We start from the raw sequence: 21,548 nt of genomic DNA, 5'->3' as shown, positions 1-21,548 counted from the left end.
AAAAAATTGGAAGAAATATGTAAGATAAGGGGTAAAAAGTTGTTTTTTACCGCAAATTTTGTACATAATTTTGCGGTGAAATGCGGTGAAGTTATATAATTTCAGCGCTAGAGCAAGCGGTGAACATACAAAAATTCACCACAACTCACCGCTAAAATATTTAATTTAACCGCTATATTTTTCTAAGTTCACCGCTTACTCTAACGGTGAAATTACATAATTTCACCGCAATCACTGCAAAATTATGTACAAAAGTGGCGGTGAAAAACAAACAACTTTTCACCAATTATCTTACATACTTTTTCGATTTTGCGTTGATCTTCAAAATTCACCGCTTTTGTGCTAAGGAATTGCGTTCAGCCACTAAAGAATTGCGCCATCCATCAGAGTTTCATATAATTTTTTCGTACCTTGCATTCTGTCGATATCCAACCAAACTTTAACACCAAACTTCTGCAGCGAGTCTCGCAAATTGACAGCAATGTCCTGTTGAGACCAAGAGTAACTTATCATCACGTGTTGAGGAACTACATCATCATTATCATCATCATCATCATCATCTTCATCTGTGACAATGTCATCTTCATCCAGTTCCTGGTCCGAACCGTCCCAACTTCGCAAACCAAGATCTTCGAGGTTCCTGTATTGTCCGGCCACCGGTGGAAGTGGCGGTGGGGGTGGTGGGGGTAAACCTACTGAGCCTGGACCTTGAGATCCACCAGCTGCTGGCGGTACTGGTGTAGGTTTTGGAGGAGGCGGAGGAGGGGGTGGGGGTCCGTGGAATGGGTCTTGCCGTCCTCTGGCTTCTGGCTGGTTGTTTTCACCTCCATCGTCACTGGAAGTCCACCGGTCATCATCGTCATCATCGTAATCAGTGTCGGTATCTCTGTTAAAAATAGAAGTTTCAGGATTTTGGGCGATGAAGATTCTTTTTTCGTAAAAGTCGTTTTCTTGTAAGCTGTCAGCATATTTTAAAATTAAAACCGTGCGGGCAGGCTAAAAAGAAATCTGAGGGCAGAAGGAAATGGGTTTCTGTTTAAACTTCGTATTCTGGAGTGGATGGTTTCGATGACTCTGTGATGTTTTGAATCACTGATTTACTAATAGAACATGATGATGAATCACTCAATGCTTGTATCCTATGAGGCGTAAGGGTTCGGGTAAGAACAACGAATTCTTCGGGGTGGGGGTACGCACTTTTCCGAGTATATTGTTCACTCGTTATATGGAAACAGCAAGGAAAACTGTTTTCAGAATCTTCGCATTGTCTACAATATGCCATCAAAAAACATTGTTACTTTATGTAAATCAAACTTATCAAATTTAAAGAAAATTTGTTTAATAAATACCGCAATGCAAAATCGCAGATTGCAAAATCCGAAAATCACTTAACTCCCGCTGATATTAAATTGTTTTTTTATCGAAATATGCAAACTCGTGAGGAAACTGTAGCTCTTGCTTTGTTCAACCTATGAGTATTTTCACTTAACTTTGTTCAAATTTTTCATTTTTTTGATTTTTTTTAAATTCCATCAGTTTTCCTTTCCAGTGACTTGATAAAATATCACAGATTCAACTGTAAACAATTATAGAAACAACAAAAACAAGATGTAATCCAATATTTGGGGTTGCTCGAATGGAAGTTTTGGCAAAAAATAATGTAAAGAATTGCGGTAAATAGCGGTGAAAAATTTCACCGCAAAGCACCCGTATCTATCACCGATGAACTTTTTACCCCTTTTGGCTGGTAGCGGTTAAAACAAATGACCGCTACCAGGCGAATGCGATAGAAACAATTATTTGCTGAATTCACCGCAAATCTTACAAAAAGTCACCGCTTTCACCGCATTCATCGCTAAAGGATACCGACACTTTGCGCTCAAAGTAGAGCGGCAACATACGCAAACAATACAAGAATACAAAACCAAGACACATCACATCACATATACACTCATACACATACACACAAACAGGCTTGTGCATATCCACACGGATGTATGTACACATCACTAACATAATAATTCCATCTTTTCTTATACGAAAAAAACTCGTAAGTTTTGAAGGGATTTATTAGAGAGCACCTTGATTCAGTCAATACAGTTAGGTGTGAGTAGTCGGATGACATCTTGGTTGAACTCAAATTCACTCTGAATAATGTTGTTTTGAACTCTATAGAATCATTAATCTTACCCTTAAACACAGGCAGTTTCATGCGGAAAACATTGAAAAGAGCAGTAGGCTCACGGAAAAAACCTGGGGGCATATAAGGCAACAAACAAAATTCCAAATTCAACTACATGCAAAACCACAAAATTGTCAAACTGGAAACACGCACTTTCATTCATTCTACAACAAAAAAAAACAGTATACAAAACCAAAGAAAAACGAACACCACATACGCACACAAGCCAGCACTATCACGAATACATTACTATAAAAATGCAAACAGACAAAAGGATTATGTCATTGTAAACAGAAAACAGAAGCACTCGTTTCTCTCAAACACACGCTAAAGGCATCAAAGATAAACAGAAAGCCACAAAAAACTATTAGAACCAAAATGCCAAAAAAGACACATGTTCAGACATTCACACACACGAATACAAACATACATGCGCACAGCAAAAAACAAACACAGAGACAGCAAACAAAACACACAAAAATTATACATGCACTCAAACATATGTGCTTATAGACCCAGTTACATGCTTACATTTTTTTCATCTTTCTCCTATTTCCAAAAAAATTGTGAGAAAATCTGTTAGTGAGTACCTGTATTCTGACGTTTAAATTGAGCTTTGTGAGACATATCCGTTTTTGGAAGCTTTTAAAACCATTGTAATGAATTCTATTGCACCCCGAAGGTTACAGGATCTTCTTTGCGGTGCGAGCCGGGCATATTCAGTCTTCGGACGATGCAAAATCACAAACATGCGCAAACAACATATTTATATATATATATATATATATATATATATATATATATATATATATATATATATATATATATATATATATATATATGTATATGTATATGTATATATATATATATATATATATATATATATATATATATATATACATGCAAACCCAGAAAAAAAAATGAAAGCCTTTATAAACAGAAAAAAGAAGCACTCTTTTCAATCAAACACAAGCTAATCAGACAAAACAAACGAAAACACCAAAGGCACAAAACAGACACACTACCAACCAAAACAGGACACGTTCACACACACAAATACTCACACACACACACAAGCAGACACACTCACAACTCACACAAGCAATCACGCACAGGGAAAAAAACATCAAACCGCACGCCCACATACACACAAGCACAAACAAATAAACACAGACACACACAAACACGCACGGAAACAGATACGCACATAGGAGCAAAGACATAAATATTCTTTCGAAAACGCTTAAACACACACGCACATACTAACCCAGTAACACAAAATACAAAGACACGCCCACATACCTATAATCCAAGAATAAACCAAGACATGACATCACATAAACACTCACACACATACACACAAGCAGGCTTGTGCATATCCACACGGATGTATGTACACATCACTAAAATAATAAATCCATTTTTTTTATACGAAAAAAAAGCTCGTAATTTTTGAAGGGATTTATTTGAGAGCACCCTGATTCAGTCAAATCAGTTAGTTGTGAATAGTGGGATGAAACCTTGGTGAACTCAATTTCACTCTGAATAATGCTGTTTTGAAATCTATAGAATCATTAATATTTCCCTTAAACACAGGCAATACCATGCGGAAAACATTGAAAAGAGCAGTAAGCTCACGGAAAAGACCTGGGGGCATAAAAAGCAACACAAAAAATTCCAAATTCAACTAAATTCAAAACCAAAAAATCAAACTGAAAACACGCACTTTCTTTCATTCTACCACAAAAGAAACAGTATACAAAACCAAAGAGAAACGAACGCCACATACGCACACAAGCCAGCACACTCGTCAATATATTATTATAGAAATGCAAACAGACCAAAAGAATTTTTTTGATTGCAAGCCGAAAAAAGTAGCACTCATTTCTCTCAAACACAATCTAAGGGCTTCAAAGATAAACAAAAAGCCACAAAAGCGATTAGATCTAAAATGCCGAAAAAGACACATGTTCAGACATACACAAAACACTGTCACACGCACAAATAATCTCTCTCTCTCTCTCTCTCTCTTTCACGCACGCACCCACATACACACTCACAGCTCAAAAACACAACCACATACAGGCAAAATACCAACATGCAAACCCACATATACACACAAAAACGGAAATAATCAGACACAAACGCGCACAGATGCGCACGCAGAAACACAAACGCACCACCAAACACAAACACACAAACACACATAGCTAACCACTCAGCAATTTTTCACAAACAATCATACAAGAGAAAACAAAAACATGCATTAAAAAACGCAAACACACAAACACGAAAGTAAAAACGAACTTAACTGACACACCCGATTGCACACAAGCTCAAAGAAACACACATTAAAACACACGCGCATACACTCTCACAAACACACACACGCAAACACACAGAGTCAAACGCAACGGCAATAAACAAGCACACAGACACACCCACATACACATACCTGAAAAAACAAACAAGTACACACATAAGCACAGACAATCAAACAAACCAACTCACAAACGACCACAACACACACATACTTACAAACGCACACACGCAGACACAGAAACAAACCTACACATACTCAAGCTCATGCAAAATCAACCATACAAAAAAGCATAGACTCACACACACGCACACAAACACCTATCCACAGTTATATGTTTACATTTTTTTCATCTTTCTCCTATTTTCAAAGAAATTTTGAGAGGTTTTGTTAAAGAGCATCTTTTTTCTGATGTTTGAGTTCAACTTTGTGAGTCTGATCCAATTCTGAATGCTTTCATTTTCAATCTTAACAACATTGTTATGAATTCTATAGCACCCCAAAGATTACAGGATTTGCTTTGCAGTGCGAGCCGGGAATCTTCGGTCTTCAGACAATGCAAAACCACAAACACTCGCAATGAAATTTATATATATATATATATATATATATATATATATATATATATATGTATGTATATATATATATATATATATATATATATATATATATATATATGCAAACGTAGAAAAAACCATGAGAGCCATTATAAACAGAAAGAAGCAGCACTCTTTTCACTCAAACCGAAGCTAAATGAGACAAAACGAAGTAAAAGACCAAAGGCAGAAAACAGACGCACTACCAAACAAAACAGGACACTTTCACACGCACAAATACTCTCTCACACACACACATGCAGACACACTCACACCACACACACACACACACACACATGCAGACACACTCACACCACACACACACACACACACACACAATCACGCACAGGCAAAAACATCAAACCGCACGCCCACATACACACAAGTACAAACAAATAAACACACACACACACACAAACACACGCACGGAAACAGATACGCACATAGGAGCACAGACACAAATATGCATTCTAAAACGCTTAAACACACACATACTAACACAGACACAAAAATTACAAAGACACGCCCACATACACATAATCACGAAGAATCACACGCACACACATAAACAAACACACTCGCTTACACAAGCTCGTACACATCCACGCACACAAAAACGCACAAACTCTCCCACACACACAAACACAAGCACACACCAAAAAAATAAACACACAGACACGCAAACACATAAAAAAACAAACAAAACGACAAATTCACACACAAACACACACACACACAAAAGCGCACAAGCTCAGATACGTGTGCTTATCGATGCAGATATATGTATAGATATTTTTAAATGTTTATCCTATTTCCTAACAGATCCTAAAACTTTTGAGGGTTTTATTGAACGGGAACCTTGATTCTGACGTTTCAGTTGAGCTTTATGGGCCTGCTGAATTCTTGAATGCTCTCAAATTTAGTCTCATCAATATCGTTTTGAATTTTGTGGAACCATAAATCTTACTGCATTTTCATTTCAGTGTGAACCCGGAGTATTTTCCCTTTGGACGATGTCGCTGGCAAAACATCTCCCAGAATCCTCGTGTCAACTTTCTTCATTTTGACTAGACTTCCTGGTGGAATTTCATAGTTGCAAATTTGAGTGTTAGCATCCAACTCTCGACGTTCAAACCAGAGTTCAAATCGATCGCTGGGTTTGAAACCTCTGAGGATCCGAATTGCATGTTTGGCTTCGGAAACCGTTCCTCGAGATCCGACTTCGAGTTGGAAATTAGGGGCACTGTAGTCGGTCATATCAATAGTTAAGTTAATTGCACACCCATCTATTGACAACAGGTCAAAGGTCGAATTCAGTGGATAACAACAGTCCTTGACCAGAGTAGCTGAAACCCACAGACATTAGAAAAACCATCTGCAAAACCTTTGCTCCATTTTTCCATCACAAAAACCATTTTCACTAAAAAAAAGTTATTAAAAAACAGTATAATTTCTCCTCTCCATCGGTCTTTGACTTTATATTACTGATTCTTTTTTGATGATATACACCAACTGTTTCATAAGGTATCGAAGCCTTTAAAACAGTGCTTTGACCATAAAGGTCTGATAAATTGGAGTTCAAAAATTGTGGAATGTTGTTTTTTTTGTTTGTTAATTTTCATATTATTGGTCACAGCCCAACTTAAAATACAGCAGCCCCGGAGCCCAACGTATAATCTCCTGAAAGCATAAATGGGTGAAGGGGTAGAAATCATCCAAAAATTGCGTATAAATTTTAAGAATAAATTGTATAGAGCTTCTTATTTAGAACTTACAATCAGTAATCACGCTTCTGTTGATCACCAATCGTAACTGATTCTCATCAAGACCTTCTCGCTTCGCAATTGTTTGTTTTACATCTTTTATCTGGTCGCTGGAATTCACTTCAATCTCAATCGACTTCCCAGATATCGTCTTAATTGTTGTCAAAAATGGTTTCCTCAGATTCCACACGAGATACAGAGTCGATTCATTGACGATGTTGTAATCTGACAAGGTCATACCTGCAGCAGAAAAACCACAATTTGACAAAATTGCCCCTGATGCATAACATACAAATTCTATTTGAAAAGGGTGGGATATTTACCTAAATTTGGAACAATTTTTTATTTTATTTTCAAATTTTTCTAGGTTATTATGCCGAGGCATGAGTTGTTGCTGATACCCGAAGCTCTTGAGAAAGTTAACAAGCTTTGGGTTTTCATATGAAATTACTAATGCAATGTCCTTTCAATTATCTGCTTTCAAGTATCAGCTCTATAGATATTTTTAAATTAAAAAATGCGAAAAACTACTCCAACCTCGATAGGGTGGGCAGTTCTGCTAAGCTTTTTATTCGTTCTGCCGACTACCGATAAATTTTAAAGGGAGGGATATTTAAATATGGAGCATATTTGGCATTTTATATAAATCTTCTAGGCTTTTTTGCTTGATGTGAGTTGTTGCTGATGATCGAATTTGTGTGCGTTTAGTGGAATAAATATGGAATTCCTTTTAGATGATAATTGTGTTCAAAAAGTCTGGAACGAAGTTTGTCTAATTAGTCCTGCGGTTCCATTTTCAGGCCATTTTTTGCTTGGCCAATTTTTCGTCTGAGCCTTTTGCCAATTTGTCGCCAAAACGGGATAAACAGGCAAATCCCGGAGGACATTAAATTCTCTTAGAGCCTTAAAGTTTACTAGTCTCTACGTATATAAGCAAACAATCCAAAACTCGCCAACAAATATCTTCAAAACATTTTCGCATTCTAAGCATTTTCCCAGGCTGGTAAAACCTTCAAATGACATAAAGGATCAAAACTCAACTGACAAACAAAATATTGTAACTTTCAAAAAATCGGATTTGGAAATTAACTTCTGTTTTCAAAATTGAGTCAAGAGTGGTGACATAGTTGACTCAACACTGGGATCAAACATTTTTTATATACTTAAACAAATGCTCCCAGAGAGGGATGGTTCGAAAAATCGAGACGTGGTATAATTAAGGCTTGGCCAAAACAATTTTTTTAAAGTTTAAATAACTCTCACATAATTTTAGGCACGAGTTCATTATTTTAAACTCTGGTATATAATTTTAAACTCTTCGGTCGATAACTCACACGTTTGCGTTCTTTGGAGTAACTTGTATTAAAGACAACTTGACGATTTGTGTTGTTAATAATCATTTGGTTTGGATACCACGGAGCTAGGTTTTTGAAACTTCGTTTTTCCGAGGAAATTTTCTAAAATGGCTTCCAATAATTTTTCATCACAAGAAACATAAAAAATTTGAAAAATTGCACTCGAATCTTTTTTCAGCTTTTTTATCAATACAGAGAATCAGATTTGTCTCGAGGAAATCTTATCGGTATTCTATATCATTGCTCAGTAACTTTTTGAATTAGCAAAACACGTAGTGATGTGTTTCTCAAAATGAAAAATAACATCAATGTCAATCAGAGTTTTCGTCTCAAGCCGTATTTAGCATTACAAAATTTTTTTAGCAGTTTTGGAGCTAATTCTAGGTTGAATAGATTTCCAAAATAACAGTAATTCTAATTTATGACAATTTATTGGCAGTCACGAAATGATCAATCAAGTTTTAAGAAAATTTTAAAGTAATGGAGTAGCAAATACTTTAATTTAGTAGCAGATGGGTAAAATGAGTGTTTTTGCAACATTTTCAGCTTTCAATGCTGAAATATACCCAAAAATCATCAATTGCGGTCTTGTGGTAATTGTTTTATTATGTAAAACATGAATCAGTCACAAAAGACTATAATAAAAAGAATTGGCATTAAATTTTTAGCGTTAATTGGCCTGTTTATCAACACTTTGTGTTCTCTGAAGAAAAATTAGTGACATAATAGTTCGTCTAATAGGCAAAAATGATCATTTCTCAAGTTTAAAGAAACGATGAATACACTCTGTCATACTTGTTTCAAAAATGTAAGCGTTTTTCTTATGTTAGTTTTTTAAAAAATCTATAACTTCAAATTGGACGCTTCTTACAAACTACACCTGCTTTAATCAGAAATTAACCCTGTTTATGAGTAAAAACGATAATTTGCTTCGTTATATTAAATATCAAAAGCAGTAAAAAAAAGTTAAAGTTTTTGGCCTTTTACCCGGAAAATACTGCTTAAAAAATCTGTTCGTATGATATCCGTGACAATATTTTTAACGCTGTAGCAGTAAAATTGAGAATTCGCCATTAACTTACTTGGCTAAAATTTTTTGTAATTTGCCAATTATGATGTAACGAAACGCTAGCTTCTATCCAAAAATGGATTGTCAATGGACACAGATGATTGAGTTGTATTTTAGATGATAATTGTGTTCAAAAAGTCTTTAACGAAGTTTGTCTAATTAGTCCTGCGGTTCCATTTTCAGGCCATTTTTTGCTTGGCGAATTTTTCGTCTGAGCCTTTTGCCAATTTGTCGCCAAAACGGGATAAACAGGCAAATCCCGGAGGACATGAAATTCTCTTAGAGCCTTAAGGTTTACTAGTCTCTACGTATATAAGCAAACAATCCAAAACTCGCCAACAAATATCTTCAAAACTTTTTCGCATTCTACGCATTTTCCCAGGCTGGTAAAACCTTCAAATGACATAAAGGATCAAAACTCAACTGACAAACAAAATATTGTAACTTTCAAAAAAAATCGGATTTGGAAATTAACTTCTGTTTTCAAAATTGAGTCAAGAGTGTTGACATAGTTGACTCAACACTGGGATCAAACTTTTTTTATATACTTAAACAAATGCTCACAGAGAGGGATGGTTCGAAAAGTCGAGACGTGGTATAATTAAAGCTTGGCCAAAACAATTTTTTTAAAGTTTAAATAACTCTTACATAAATTTAGGCACAAGTTCATTATTTTAAATTCTGGTATATATTTTTAAACTCTTCGGTCGATAACTCACACGTTTGCGTTCTTGGGAATAACTTGTATTAAAGACAACTTGAGAAACATAAAAAATTTGAAAAATTGCACTCGAATCTTTTTTGAGCTTTTTTATCAATACAGAGAATCAGATTTGTCTCGAAGAAATCTTATCGGTATTTATATCAGTGCTCAGTAACTATTTCAATTAGCAAAACACGTAGTGATGTTTTTCTCAAAATGAAAAATAACATCAATGTCAATCAGAGTTTTCGTCTCTAGCCGTATTTAGCATTACAAAACTTTTTAGCAGTTTTGGAGCTAATTCTAGGTTGAATAGATTTCCAAAATAACAGTAATTTTAATTTATGACCATTTATTGGCAGTCACGAAATGATCAATCAAGTTTTAAGAAAGTTTTATTGTAATGGAGTAGCAAATACTTTAATTTAGTAGCAGATGGGTACAATGAGTGTTATTGCAACATTTTCAGCTTTCAATGCTGAAATATACCCAAAAATCATCAATTGCGGTCTTGTAGTAATTGTTTTATTATGTAAAATCCGAATCGGTCACAAAAAACTATAGTAAAAGGAATTAGCATTAATTTTTTAGCGTTAATTGGCCTGTTTTTCAACACTTTGTGTTCTCTGAAGAAAAATTAGTGACAGAATGGTTCGTCTAATAGTCAAAAATGATCATTTCTCAAGTTTAAAGAAACGGTGAAAACACTCTGTCATATTTGTTTTAAAAATGTAAGCGTTTTTCTTATGTTAATTTTTACAAAATCTATAGTTTCAAATTGGACGCTTCTTACAAACTACACCTGCTTTAATCAGTAATTACCCCTGTTTATGAGTTAAAACAATAATTTGCTTCGTTATATTAAATGTCAAAAGCAGTAAAAAGAATTTAAAATTTTTGGCCCTTTACCCGGAAAATACTGCTTAAAAAATCTGTTCGTATGTTGTCCGTGACAATATTTTTAACGCTGTCGCAGTAAAATTGAGAATTCGCCATTAACTTACTTGGCTAAAATTTTTTGTAATTTGCAATTTATGATGTAACGAAATAATAGCTTCTATCGAAAAAAGGATTGTCAATGGACATGTTACATATAAACTTTTCTATTACTTTGGCCCTGTGATATGAGAGTTTTCATCGTGTATGGTCTGATACAATACATGCCACTCTTTTTCATCATATTTTTTTAGTTCTATTCATAATAATCGTATTGTATCACCTTCTACACTATAATTTTTGCCTCAGAAAACTTTTAAAGAATATGATCTGATGACAATTTCGGTTATCTGATACGATTTTCATGTGACAGTTATAAGGACTTTCAAGATCAAATGAGAACTTATATGAAAAACTGGTGACTTCTTATTGTGTCAGACTTTGTCAGACATTTTCAAGACATTGACAGTCAATTCTCCGACGTGGTTAATGATCCACGTATCTGTTTTTTATAGATAATCAGAAACAAAATCTATTTCTTTGCGTTCCTATCAAAAACTATTATGAAAACGACTAGGGCGCATACAATACCTTCTTAAAAAAACTAGTGCTCAAGTACAATATGAAAGCTCAAAAACACTGTTTGCGTTCAGTTGAAAATCTGAAACACAGTGTTGGTGAGTAGTTACTTATATAAACTTTATTTGACAAATAAAACTAAGATATTTAATTAAAATTTTCAAGATCACTGTTGTACTGCTGAAGTCCATCTTTAGTCAGTTTTACCACGATTGACTATTATTTAGCTGAATTGAGCAATTGCGTTGCGATTGCCAATTTACTTGGTTTGATTATGAAGTTTACTTTCAAAATTGGAATTCGCGGCGCGAATGGCTATTTTACTGCCAGGGATTACTTCTCAAAAGTAATTTACTAAGTTTGAATTGCAACTGATCTTTGACAATTTGTGCAAATTCATTTCATAGCGAGAATAAAACGAATTTGTACAAATTAAGTAAAAAAAGAAAATTAAGAAATAATAAGGTGACCGCGCAGAAGAAAAGGAAGTTAAATATGTTTACGAACGTGATTAGACAATTTTCTGTCGGGAATATGAACAAATTGGAGATTGCAACAAAGATGAATAGTGAAATAAAGATTAAAAATGAAACTAATTTCTGCCCTAGAAACTAACGAAATTAGGTTTAAAACCAAATACGGCAAGGGATATCTTTGTCTGTAACAAATGTCGATCCCGTATAAGTTTTCCCCCTGTTGAGAAGAACAATGAAAGTTATAATTAAAAAAATCAGAAAAATAATACTTATTCACCGTTTAAATGTTATGAAATAATAATTTATTTAATAATTATATTAAGTTTGCTGAGTTTTAATACAGTTTTATTCCGAGTTATATGACTGTTGCTGCTCGGCCTCTTGCACGGTCATTTCTCTTTCTCTCTGTTGAAACATTGAAGTGTGGATCAACTGTCCAACGTTAATTTGGATTTCTTGGGAATGCTGTTTTGATTAATGTCAAGTCAGAGATAGGTAATGCGGTCGAACAACCGTGTGTTTTTTTAATGTCCTGGATTATTGTCTGCATTTGCTGATTAGTCTCTTTACGTTGCTTTCTCAATTGCCTCTTACTTCTTCTGACTGGGGAAGTTTCCGATGCAGATGTGTCATTGTTTTGCAGTGCGCAATTTCTTCTAGGAAGAGGGGTTAATTGTGACGCGGATGGTCCTGACGATAATGTTTGGGCCGGGGGAGCTGCAATTGGTTCAATTGGACTTAAAAAATGTAATTGTGTAAGGTAGGGTCTGTTCTAAAATGCTTTGTCGTGTTTCGGGTTTCTCTTAGGGTTACGCATTTTGAGTGCTCTTGCCACATTACTCGCTGTCCAGATGCAAGATCAACCCGAGGAGACCACACTAACATCATCCGATGGTTTCTTTGAGCGCTTTCTTCTGGCTACCAAGGTCATTTCTGAGGTGATCCTTTTTATGATTTTCTATCTTTTGTTCGATCGTTTTCTCGTTTATTTTAGGCGGAATTCTATCCGCGTATTTATCCAGATCGGTGTCTCTCTCGTGCTTAGTTCCAATTTTTGCAACATCTGAGTTGCGAACCCTCATTTCTGGTTGTCTGGACTCCTTGATTACAGTCGTCGATGAACTCAATTTTCCGACGGTACTTCCAGGTGCTAAAACCTTGTTTAGTGCATCCCAGTTTTTCTTTTCTCTGTGGGCAGCATGCATCTTGAGGGCTAATTTGACTTGGACACTTCTTTCGCTCCGTTGGATGGGTCGCGAAATGCCCTCTTACCACATGTGTCTGGTTTCCTCATCTTGCATCCTTTGTTGTTGTTCATGGGCTCGGGCATTTGCAACGCCAATAACCTTTTCAATTCCCACGTCAAAGCACATTCCCTATCAGCGCACTCTTCGTCACTTAAATATGTTCGGCCTGGGATGGTATCTTCGTCTAAGTAATATTTAACTTTTCTATAATTAAGATTTTTACTATTTGATATAGTTGCTAAATTAGATAATGCTGTATTACACTTTCTAGCAAAATGTGCCTCAAATGGTGTAACATTAGTTGTTTCTTGTTTGGTTATTCTTAGTTTATGAATAATTGCATGTATTGAATGTTGTAACTTAAATATTTTATTTAAATGTGCTTTCATGCATGATAATTGACGTTTTTATTTCGAATGAGACGTTCGACGGGGCCTATTGCTCTTTGATCGTTTGCAGGAGCACAATTTGGTTCAATATTGTTTTCAGTACAATATTCTTGAATCTTTTTACCTGTTAAACGTCTACCTTGATCTAATCTAGTTGTTCTTGGTACTCCGTGATTATATAGACTCACTCAATATATATATATATATATATATATATATATATATATATATATATATATATATAAAATATATATATATATATATATATATATATATATATAATTGATTACGTTTGGTTATTTGGAATAGCTATCAATGCCTGTTAGAATATATTGTTCTATTCCTCTGTCGTTAATAAGTGGACCGCCAAAAGCCAAAATCTATTTGTAGTTCGTCATTCGGTTCAATGCAACTAACTAATGTTGACCAGTTGCTATGGGGAACCACTGGTTTCAAGTTCATACCAATTTCCGTGCAAGATTTGCACTCGCTAGTTTTGCTAGGATGCTACGATGAATATATGACCAACATATATTCTGAGCGAGCGAAAGCATCGCGCAGCTGCTCGGATGTGTTGAGTGAATATCATTCAACACGGGGTCCTTTATCGCCTTGGGAATTGCTATTCTCTCATCTATACACAGGCACCCATGCTTGACACTCATGTCTCGCCAGTATGAGTTTATGTAATTTAATTTTTCCCCGTCGTTTCTGAGGACACAGTCTCGTACTTCCTTTAGCATAGAATCCTTTCCCGTTAGGTTGGCGAAGAGTTTTTTCTTACTGAAAACTCTGTTGATCGTCTGTGATAGTCTGAGGTCATCGGCCGTGTCCAATGCTTGACACTCATGTCTCGCCAGTATGAGTTTATGTAATTTAATTTTTCCCCGTCTTTTCTGAGGACACAGTCTTGTACTTCCTTTAGCATAGAATCCTTTCCCGTTAGGTTGGCGAAGAGTTTTTTCTTACTGAAAACTCTGTTGATCGTCTGTGATAGTCTGAGGTCATCAGCCGTGTCCAATGCACTTATAGAAGGGTCGTCTCTATCGTGGAAGAATTGTTGGTGCCTGGTGTGGCATTTGTGGGGGAATTGTCCGAAAAGGTGACTCCGGCATTTGTTGGTTTGGTTTTGAGATTTTCCTCGAGCCATTTTTGAAAATGAAGAAATAGAGATTATATCAGTGAACTTGTTTGTATAAGAATTTTTGGCAGAAAGCGAAATATTGTGGGGTGATAGGTATTTGTAGATAAGATTTTTGAGTTTCGCGCCTAATTTAGAGAACTTACAGTGATTAGTTGATTTGATATCAGATTTGGGTCTTATTGGGCTTCAATGTTGAGATTTTTCACATTCATTACTGTCTGACTTTTGCATAGCAAAATTGTAAATGGAATTTGATTTATTAAATGGAGGGTATTTAGTGCAAAGGGTGGTATTGAATGTGAGGAAGGTACTTGCGACGCGATTGGCCTTTTTAAGTTCGGGTCATTGTGCTTATGTGTAAGTGTAAATTGCGAAGCAATTGACGATGAAGTATTACAATGTGGCAAATGCGATGCAAATATTTTATCCTTTAATTTTAATTTTCTGCTTTTGACGTGTTTGCGGTGGATGATTTGTTTTAAAATGCTATTTCATGAAATGTTTTAAAACGCTATTTCAATTCAATTGGAAAGAGTCTTGGATTTTATAAATTGTTGCCACTTCGATATGTTCGTCGTATGAAGAAATTTTCATTGCATATGCAAAAAGATTTCTAGAGAAGCAGTCGACAAGGTCCATCATTAATCCTGGCATGTGTTCTATGGCAAAACTGTTAGGAAATAGTCGATCAATCCAACGTGAATGTCGACTATTGTAGGATTTATTCGAACGATGTTCTTTAAGTATTGAAAATACAGCTCTTTGATCTATGATTACCGTAAAATCTTACTCTATAAAAGTAGTATTTAAAATAGTCAATTGACCATACAATTCCCAATAGTTCCAATGCATTTACGCTATATCGTGGCTCTGTGGGGTTGAGAAAACGCGATGCGAATGCTATCGGTTTCCACCCGTCTGGAGGATTTTGTTCGAGTGCTGCATCAAGTCCGGAGCGGAAAGCGTACAATTCTACTCTAACATCTAGATTGAGATCATAATGGAAATTTTAAGTACTTTGTGCTATTTTATCTCTAATTATAATAAAGTTTTCGGTATGTGACTCAGTCTAAACGTATTTGGTGGAGTTGTTCAAAAATGCTCTGAGGGGTGACAAAGTTGAGCTAGATGTGGTATAAATTTGCTAATGTAGTGTAGTGATCCAAGGAATGATCTTAAACGTTTAAGTTTAGTTGGTGGTGGTATTGCTAGAATGGCTGCAATTTTGCTTTCGAAAAGCAAAATACCACTTTGAGTACAATTATAACCAAGCCATTCAGATTCCGTTTTAACAAAGTGACATTTTTGGAGATTGATGCGCAAATCATCTTTATTTAAGTTTTTGGGGCGTTTGATAATGTAATTAATGTGGTCAGATTCAGATCCAATACTACTATAATAAAGAACGGTATGTGTTTTTTGAAGACCTATATGTAGTCCATTGCTTTTTGAAACTCAGCTAGCACGTCAGTGAGGCCGTAAAATCTGTTTTAAATCTATATATACCTGTAGATTCACCGCAAATGATTTTAAATTTACAGTGTTTTGAGGTGTTTTTTGTGTAATTGTAATTGATTGTAAGCCTATTTAAGATATATGGTTCAACAATATGCTTGTTGACCGTTTCTTGTGTTTGTTAGATGTTGTGAAATTGAATCTATTAATATTTTGATGTTGGGCACTTGATATTTGTATTTATGAAAAGATTCTTTGAGGACTTTAGAATCTAGTGCTATTTTTATAGAATGATCTTTCTTTAATGTAATTACTATTTGCGAGATAAAACTTTCGTAAAAACAACGAGAAAGTTTTTCGATATGTCCTTCTTTTTGTAATCGGTCTAAGTCATCAGTAACTCTAGGTTGTAGATTAGTCGGAACCCAGTGAAATTTTTGATGCTTTGCTGTTTCAAACAAGATCGGGAAAGTGCGACTCGATAGCTTGTTTTAATTTGAATGTAGAATTTTCGAAACTGTTAACATATTTACCCTTTTCTGCTTGTTATTGCACCAATGCCCAGCCAAGACTACTGAACAGGTCCCTTCTAATGATGATTTTGTGACCATCCATTTTTTACTATAAGGCAAGCGTCTTCACACATGCAATCGTTGTAGACAACTGTGGTTGCAATTTTGTCGAGGACCTTGATCGGTTCGTTTGAAAACGTTTTGAGATCTCTCTCTCTCTCTCTCTCTCATTCTGGAGCAATCCATAGTGCTGATGGGGTAGTCTTTAGGATGTTGTTAGCGAGAGTTTTTGGGATGACGCTACACACACTACCAGAATAAATCATACAACTTGCTGTGATTTTTCCAAATTGAACTTTTGCGTTGAGTGGTTCAAGATGATTTGCCGCATCAGTAGAAATAGCTGCGACATAGTCGTCAGAATCACTGTCATATTTTGAACCATTTATTTGCTCCTATAGTTCTCTATAACTGGTTATGCAGTTGGTGGATTCTTCATCATCACTTTTGTTAGTTGTTGTGTCGATTTGGTTGACGCTTGTTTGTTGGGGCTGTGATGTTTGAGATTTATATTTCTTAGGTTCCCGACAGTTTTTGGCAAAATGGCCTAAGATTCTGCAATTGTTACACTTTTTTCCTTAAACAGGACATATTTGACAGTAATTATGGGTCCAGCGTTGACCACAATTTGCGCAGATGATAATGCATTTATAATTTTGAGAGACAGTTGCGTATCGAGTGAAATCTTTCTGGTGTTGCTGGTAGTTCGTGGTGCGATGGGGGTTCTGAAAGCTGTTGACTATATTCACAGATTGAGCAGTCGTGTGAAGGTTTTGATTAATCTTTTGTTGATTCAGAGCTCCCATCTTCATATGAATAGCTATTTTTAGTGCTTTGGTTGATGACACCGTTTCTCTAAGAAGTTCTTTTTGTGTTTCAAAATCTAACATATTCAAAATGAAATTATCACGTATAAGTGATGTTTTGTCCTCTCCCAGGCTGCAAATTTCCGCTTGTTCTGTGAGTCTCCCATAGAAGCTCTCGACAGATTCTCATTTTTGTTGTTTTGATGAAAAAAGGCAAAAGGGTCATATGTTATATTGCGATTTTTTATGAAGGTTTCCTCCTTTACACGCCAAAGTTCTTTCATTGGCTCCTTCTGGATGACGAAATGCGAGTTTTTGCTTTTGAAAATTTTGCGGTCTTCTGTTCTGATGCATAGATATAGAAGTGAAGTTTCTTTTTGGTCGCATATGTCCCAAGGTTTATCACCGCATTGAATGCCAATTTCCTCTATCTTTTTGCATCTGTTTTGCCACGTCACCTTTAATTGCTGATTGCGAATCTTTCTATCGCGGTTCGGTTGCCTGCGTGTGGTTTTCCACTGGTTCCTCATATACAGGTTTGGGTGGATATGTGACTCCTGGAGGTGGTCGCTTGAGAAGGACTTCAAGTTGTATCCCCTCTTTTTTCAACAATGCTAGTTGCCTCCATTTCTCCCACGAGAGGATCGGTGTGACAGTTGCTTTCTCCCTGAAAGCGTAGATAAGCAGAGGAGTTTTTCTTGAGTCAGTCGCTGACTGCGCCATGTTGTATTGCGGAAGTCTTTAGTCAATTGTACCACGATTGACTATCACTTAGCTGAGTTGGGCAATTGCGGTGCGATTGCCAATTTACTTAGTTTGATTTTGAAGTTCACTTTCAAAATTGGAATTCGTGGCGCAAATGGCTAGTTTACTGTCAGAAATTTTTTTTGAAAACAATTTACTAAGTTTCAATTGCAACTGATTTTTGAGAACAAAAATGCTAGAAAGAAACGAAATTGTACAAATTAAGTTATAAAGAAATTAAGAAATCAAATGGTGATGACGCACAAAAAAAGGAAGCGAAATTTGTTTACGAACGTGAATAGACAGTTTTCTGTCTGAAACATGAACAAATTGGAGATTGCAACAAAGATTAATAGTGAAAGGAATATTAAAGAAATTGAACTATTTGACTGCTCTTGAAACTAAAGAAATTAGGTTTAAAACTAAACACGGTAATGACTATTTTCATAGCAAATATCCAGTCCGCATGAAAATCCCGTTGTAATTGAAAAAAAAAACGATCCTTGTCTGGCCACAGTTGGGCAGCGCTTGTGTGCGCTGATTTGCCATCTAGTGTACTAAATATTGTGTGAAGCTTGATCTTATTGGACAGAATTGTTGTCTTGTGAGACCTTAAAAATAATTTCAATTCAAAACATTCATCGACTATAACAAAAGCTTAAGCATTTACATACATATGATTTAAATTGCTAAGTAAAATTTGAACAAATAGTAGGATATAAGGATTTACTCTGGCTCTCAGATATTACACGTAGGAGTAGGCGACTTTGATCTCCAATAACTGATTAAGATGTCTTAAAGTCCTGCATTATCTGATAAGTGCAGATCAGACTAAAAATTTTAAAGATCCTACACGATAAGGAAAATTTTTGAGTGATGAGGGTGCAACTAATGAAACGAATGATGTTCAAAAATTGATGAGGCTAAGTACATACCATCTTGTAGCTCTTGATCGTTGAATGTCAGTGTTTGTTCATCGGGTGTTATTCCCAGTTTGTCTTTGATCACCGATTTGACCAAATCAACAGTGTCATTTGGGAGACATTTTATGGTTACCCTTCTTCCACTCACGTACTCAACAAATATCTGGATCTTTTTCTTGGTTTTCAGTTGCAATTGAAGGGTGGACTCCTTTCCGATTTTATAATCCGAAAGCGTTTTCCCTGAAAACCAACAGCCAGTTTTTGTTACCTTACCACCGAAATATTAACAAAACTGATAACAAAGAATTCTTTAATGACAAATTTTACCCTACAATATCAAATTTTGTAAAAAAAAACAGACTCGTTTTCAATTAATATGGGTTATCTCAAGAACTCTGGATCATTGTCTCAGTACAAAAAAGCAATGACACTGAAAATTCATTATGTTTTTTAATGCGAAATTTTTAAAATGGCTTAATTCTATGTACATTATGACTGTATTATCTAAACAATGCAAATCCTGCTAAACAATGAAACGACTGAACATTCTTTATCATGCGTCCAAGCTGTAATGGTGACTAGCAGATGGATACTGTCACTGTCCAGAAGATGGTCATTCGGCGCATTGTTCTGGTCAGGTATTTTTGGCCTTGAACTATGGCCAGACGAAAGTCATTCGGCGATTTTGCTGCGCATTCTAAACTTCTTTTACGCTTAACATAGTATGTTTCAGAAATGTTTCCTATTGGGATCTTATCAAAGAGTAATGATATACATTGAGACATCTCCGGGCCAACATTTTCAAATAATGGGTACTGTATTTCAGGCTGTTCCTTTCTCAAGTCAAAATTAATTTGAAAATTTTTGAGGAATTTTTTGCTAATCAGAAGGATACCATTGTTAATGCCCTTATAATTGAAAAAAAGTTCTTGAACAAAACTTACTTTTTTATTTCAACTTTCCGAGCAAAAAAAGTGATGTATTAAAAAAATACAATTAAATTTTGCGTGCAACATTATAGTGCTGAAATCCAACTGCACTATATTCAGACACTTTAATACCAGGACATCAGGATCAAAATTCTGTCAAAAATAATATTATATAAAAACATTTTCGAACAAAAAAATTACATTTAAAGCACTCAATTTGGGTTTCAATTTTCGTTCAAAAATAGAAGTGAACAAACATGCTTGAGGAGGAAATTTAGACCACTAGTCTAATAAAAATGTATTTGCAAAAACATCCTTAATGTACTCCAAGTGTCAGTAACTAGTGGACGAGTGTAAATCTAGTTCCCCTTAATTCCTGAATCATAGACTAATTCAGGTCATTTTTGGCTCGTCATTTTTGGGCTTGAGGCTTTTTTGGGTTGCTCCTCATATATTTTTGAGGTGGGAACCATTACAAGGTCATATATAATTTGCCGATTATAAAACTGAGTCATATACCAATTCCCGATTATAAAACTTAGTCGTATATGATTTCTATGAACTCTCGAAAACTCGTACAAGATTCCCACGAAAAGTATTTGGTTGGTTTCAGTTTTACGTAATCATGAGAGCAAATCAAAACAAAACGTACATACCATCATCTGATAACTCATTGCCATTGAAAAGTAAAATTTGTTGATCTGGCGGTATCCCTTCTTTGTCTTGAATCTTGGCTTTGATATTGTCAATTAAGTCACTTGACTCGCAATCAATTGTTATTGTTGGTCCAGTTTCAGTATGAACAAATATTTGCATTCCTCCCCTCAGTCTGAGCACCAGATGTATTGTTGATTGCCTTATAATGTTGTAATGGCGAAGTAATTGACCTAGCAGAAGTAAAAATTATTGCTTAAATGCACCAGTGAAACAAATCTTGATGCAATTTGACAAGAAACCAACTAAATCATGGTAAATCATGCCATGATCTTGCCATGGCATAAAGCAAGAAAACATCCAAAAATCAAACATCAAACATATATATTTGTGTGTGCATGTGTGTCTCTTTGTGTGTTAGTGTGTGTGTGTGCGCGCATTTGTATAAAAAAATATTTACAAAAATATTGAAAAGTTTTTTTTTTGTTTTTTTGCCCAGGAAATACAAACAATGGAATACAGGTACCCAAAAATTCATAGAGTACACCACCCATATGCTCGCGAGTTTCGTTTGGGAGGGTCATTTTTACATTGTTTTAAGATAATAAAAGATTACTATTTAAAGATTTAATAAAACAAACATTGATGAAAAATAGGAAAAATGCGAGTGAAAAATAATCAGATGTTTTGTACGGATAGACGCTTG

The 21,548-nt window shown here is 35.4% G+C and overlaps 1 protein-coding gene across 1 annotated transcript in view; it reads right to left on the bottom strand.

Annotated features, from left to right (window-relative positions):
• The window catches only part of LOC142354651 (uncharacterized), a 32,688-nt gene extending 11,618 nt beyond the window's left edge, over positions 1–21,070 (bottom strand). Inside the window, exons 1-5 of the mRNA XM_075406997.1 lie at positions 20,845–21,070; positions 19,272–19,499; positions 6,874–7,101; positions 6,066–6,444; positions 411–886 (exon numbers count right to left, since the gene is read on the bottom strand). Of these exons, the coding sequence (XP_075263112.1) occupies positions 411–886; positions 6,066–6,444; positions 6,874–7,101; positions 19,272–19,499; positions 20,845–21,004 (1,471 nt within the window). The 5' untranslated portion in view covers positions 21,005–21,070. The remainder of the gene's footprint in view (positions 1–410; positions 887–6,065; positions 6,445–6,873; positions 7,102–19,271; positions 19,500–20,844) is intronic.
• Positions 21,071–21,548: the final 478 nt, after the last annotated feature.

The sequence above is a fragment of the Convolutriloba macropyga genome, chromosome 15, assembly GCF_964194025.1.
Source record: "Convolutriloba macropyga chromosome 15, txConMacr16.3, whole genome shotgun sequence".
Classification (NCBI taxonomy): domain Eukaryota; kingdom Metazoa; phylum Xenacoelomorpha; order Acoela; family Convolutidae; genus Convolutriloba; species Convolutriloba macropyga.
Note: the sequence above shows the minus strand (reverse complement) of the source record. Positions and strands in the feature narration are given on the sequence as shown.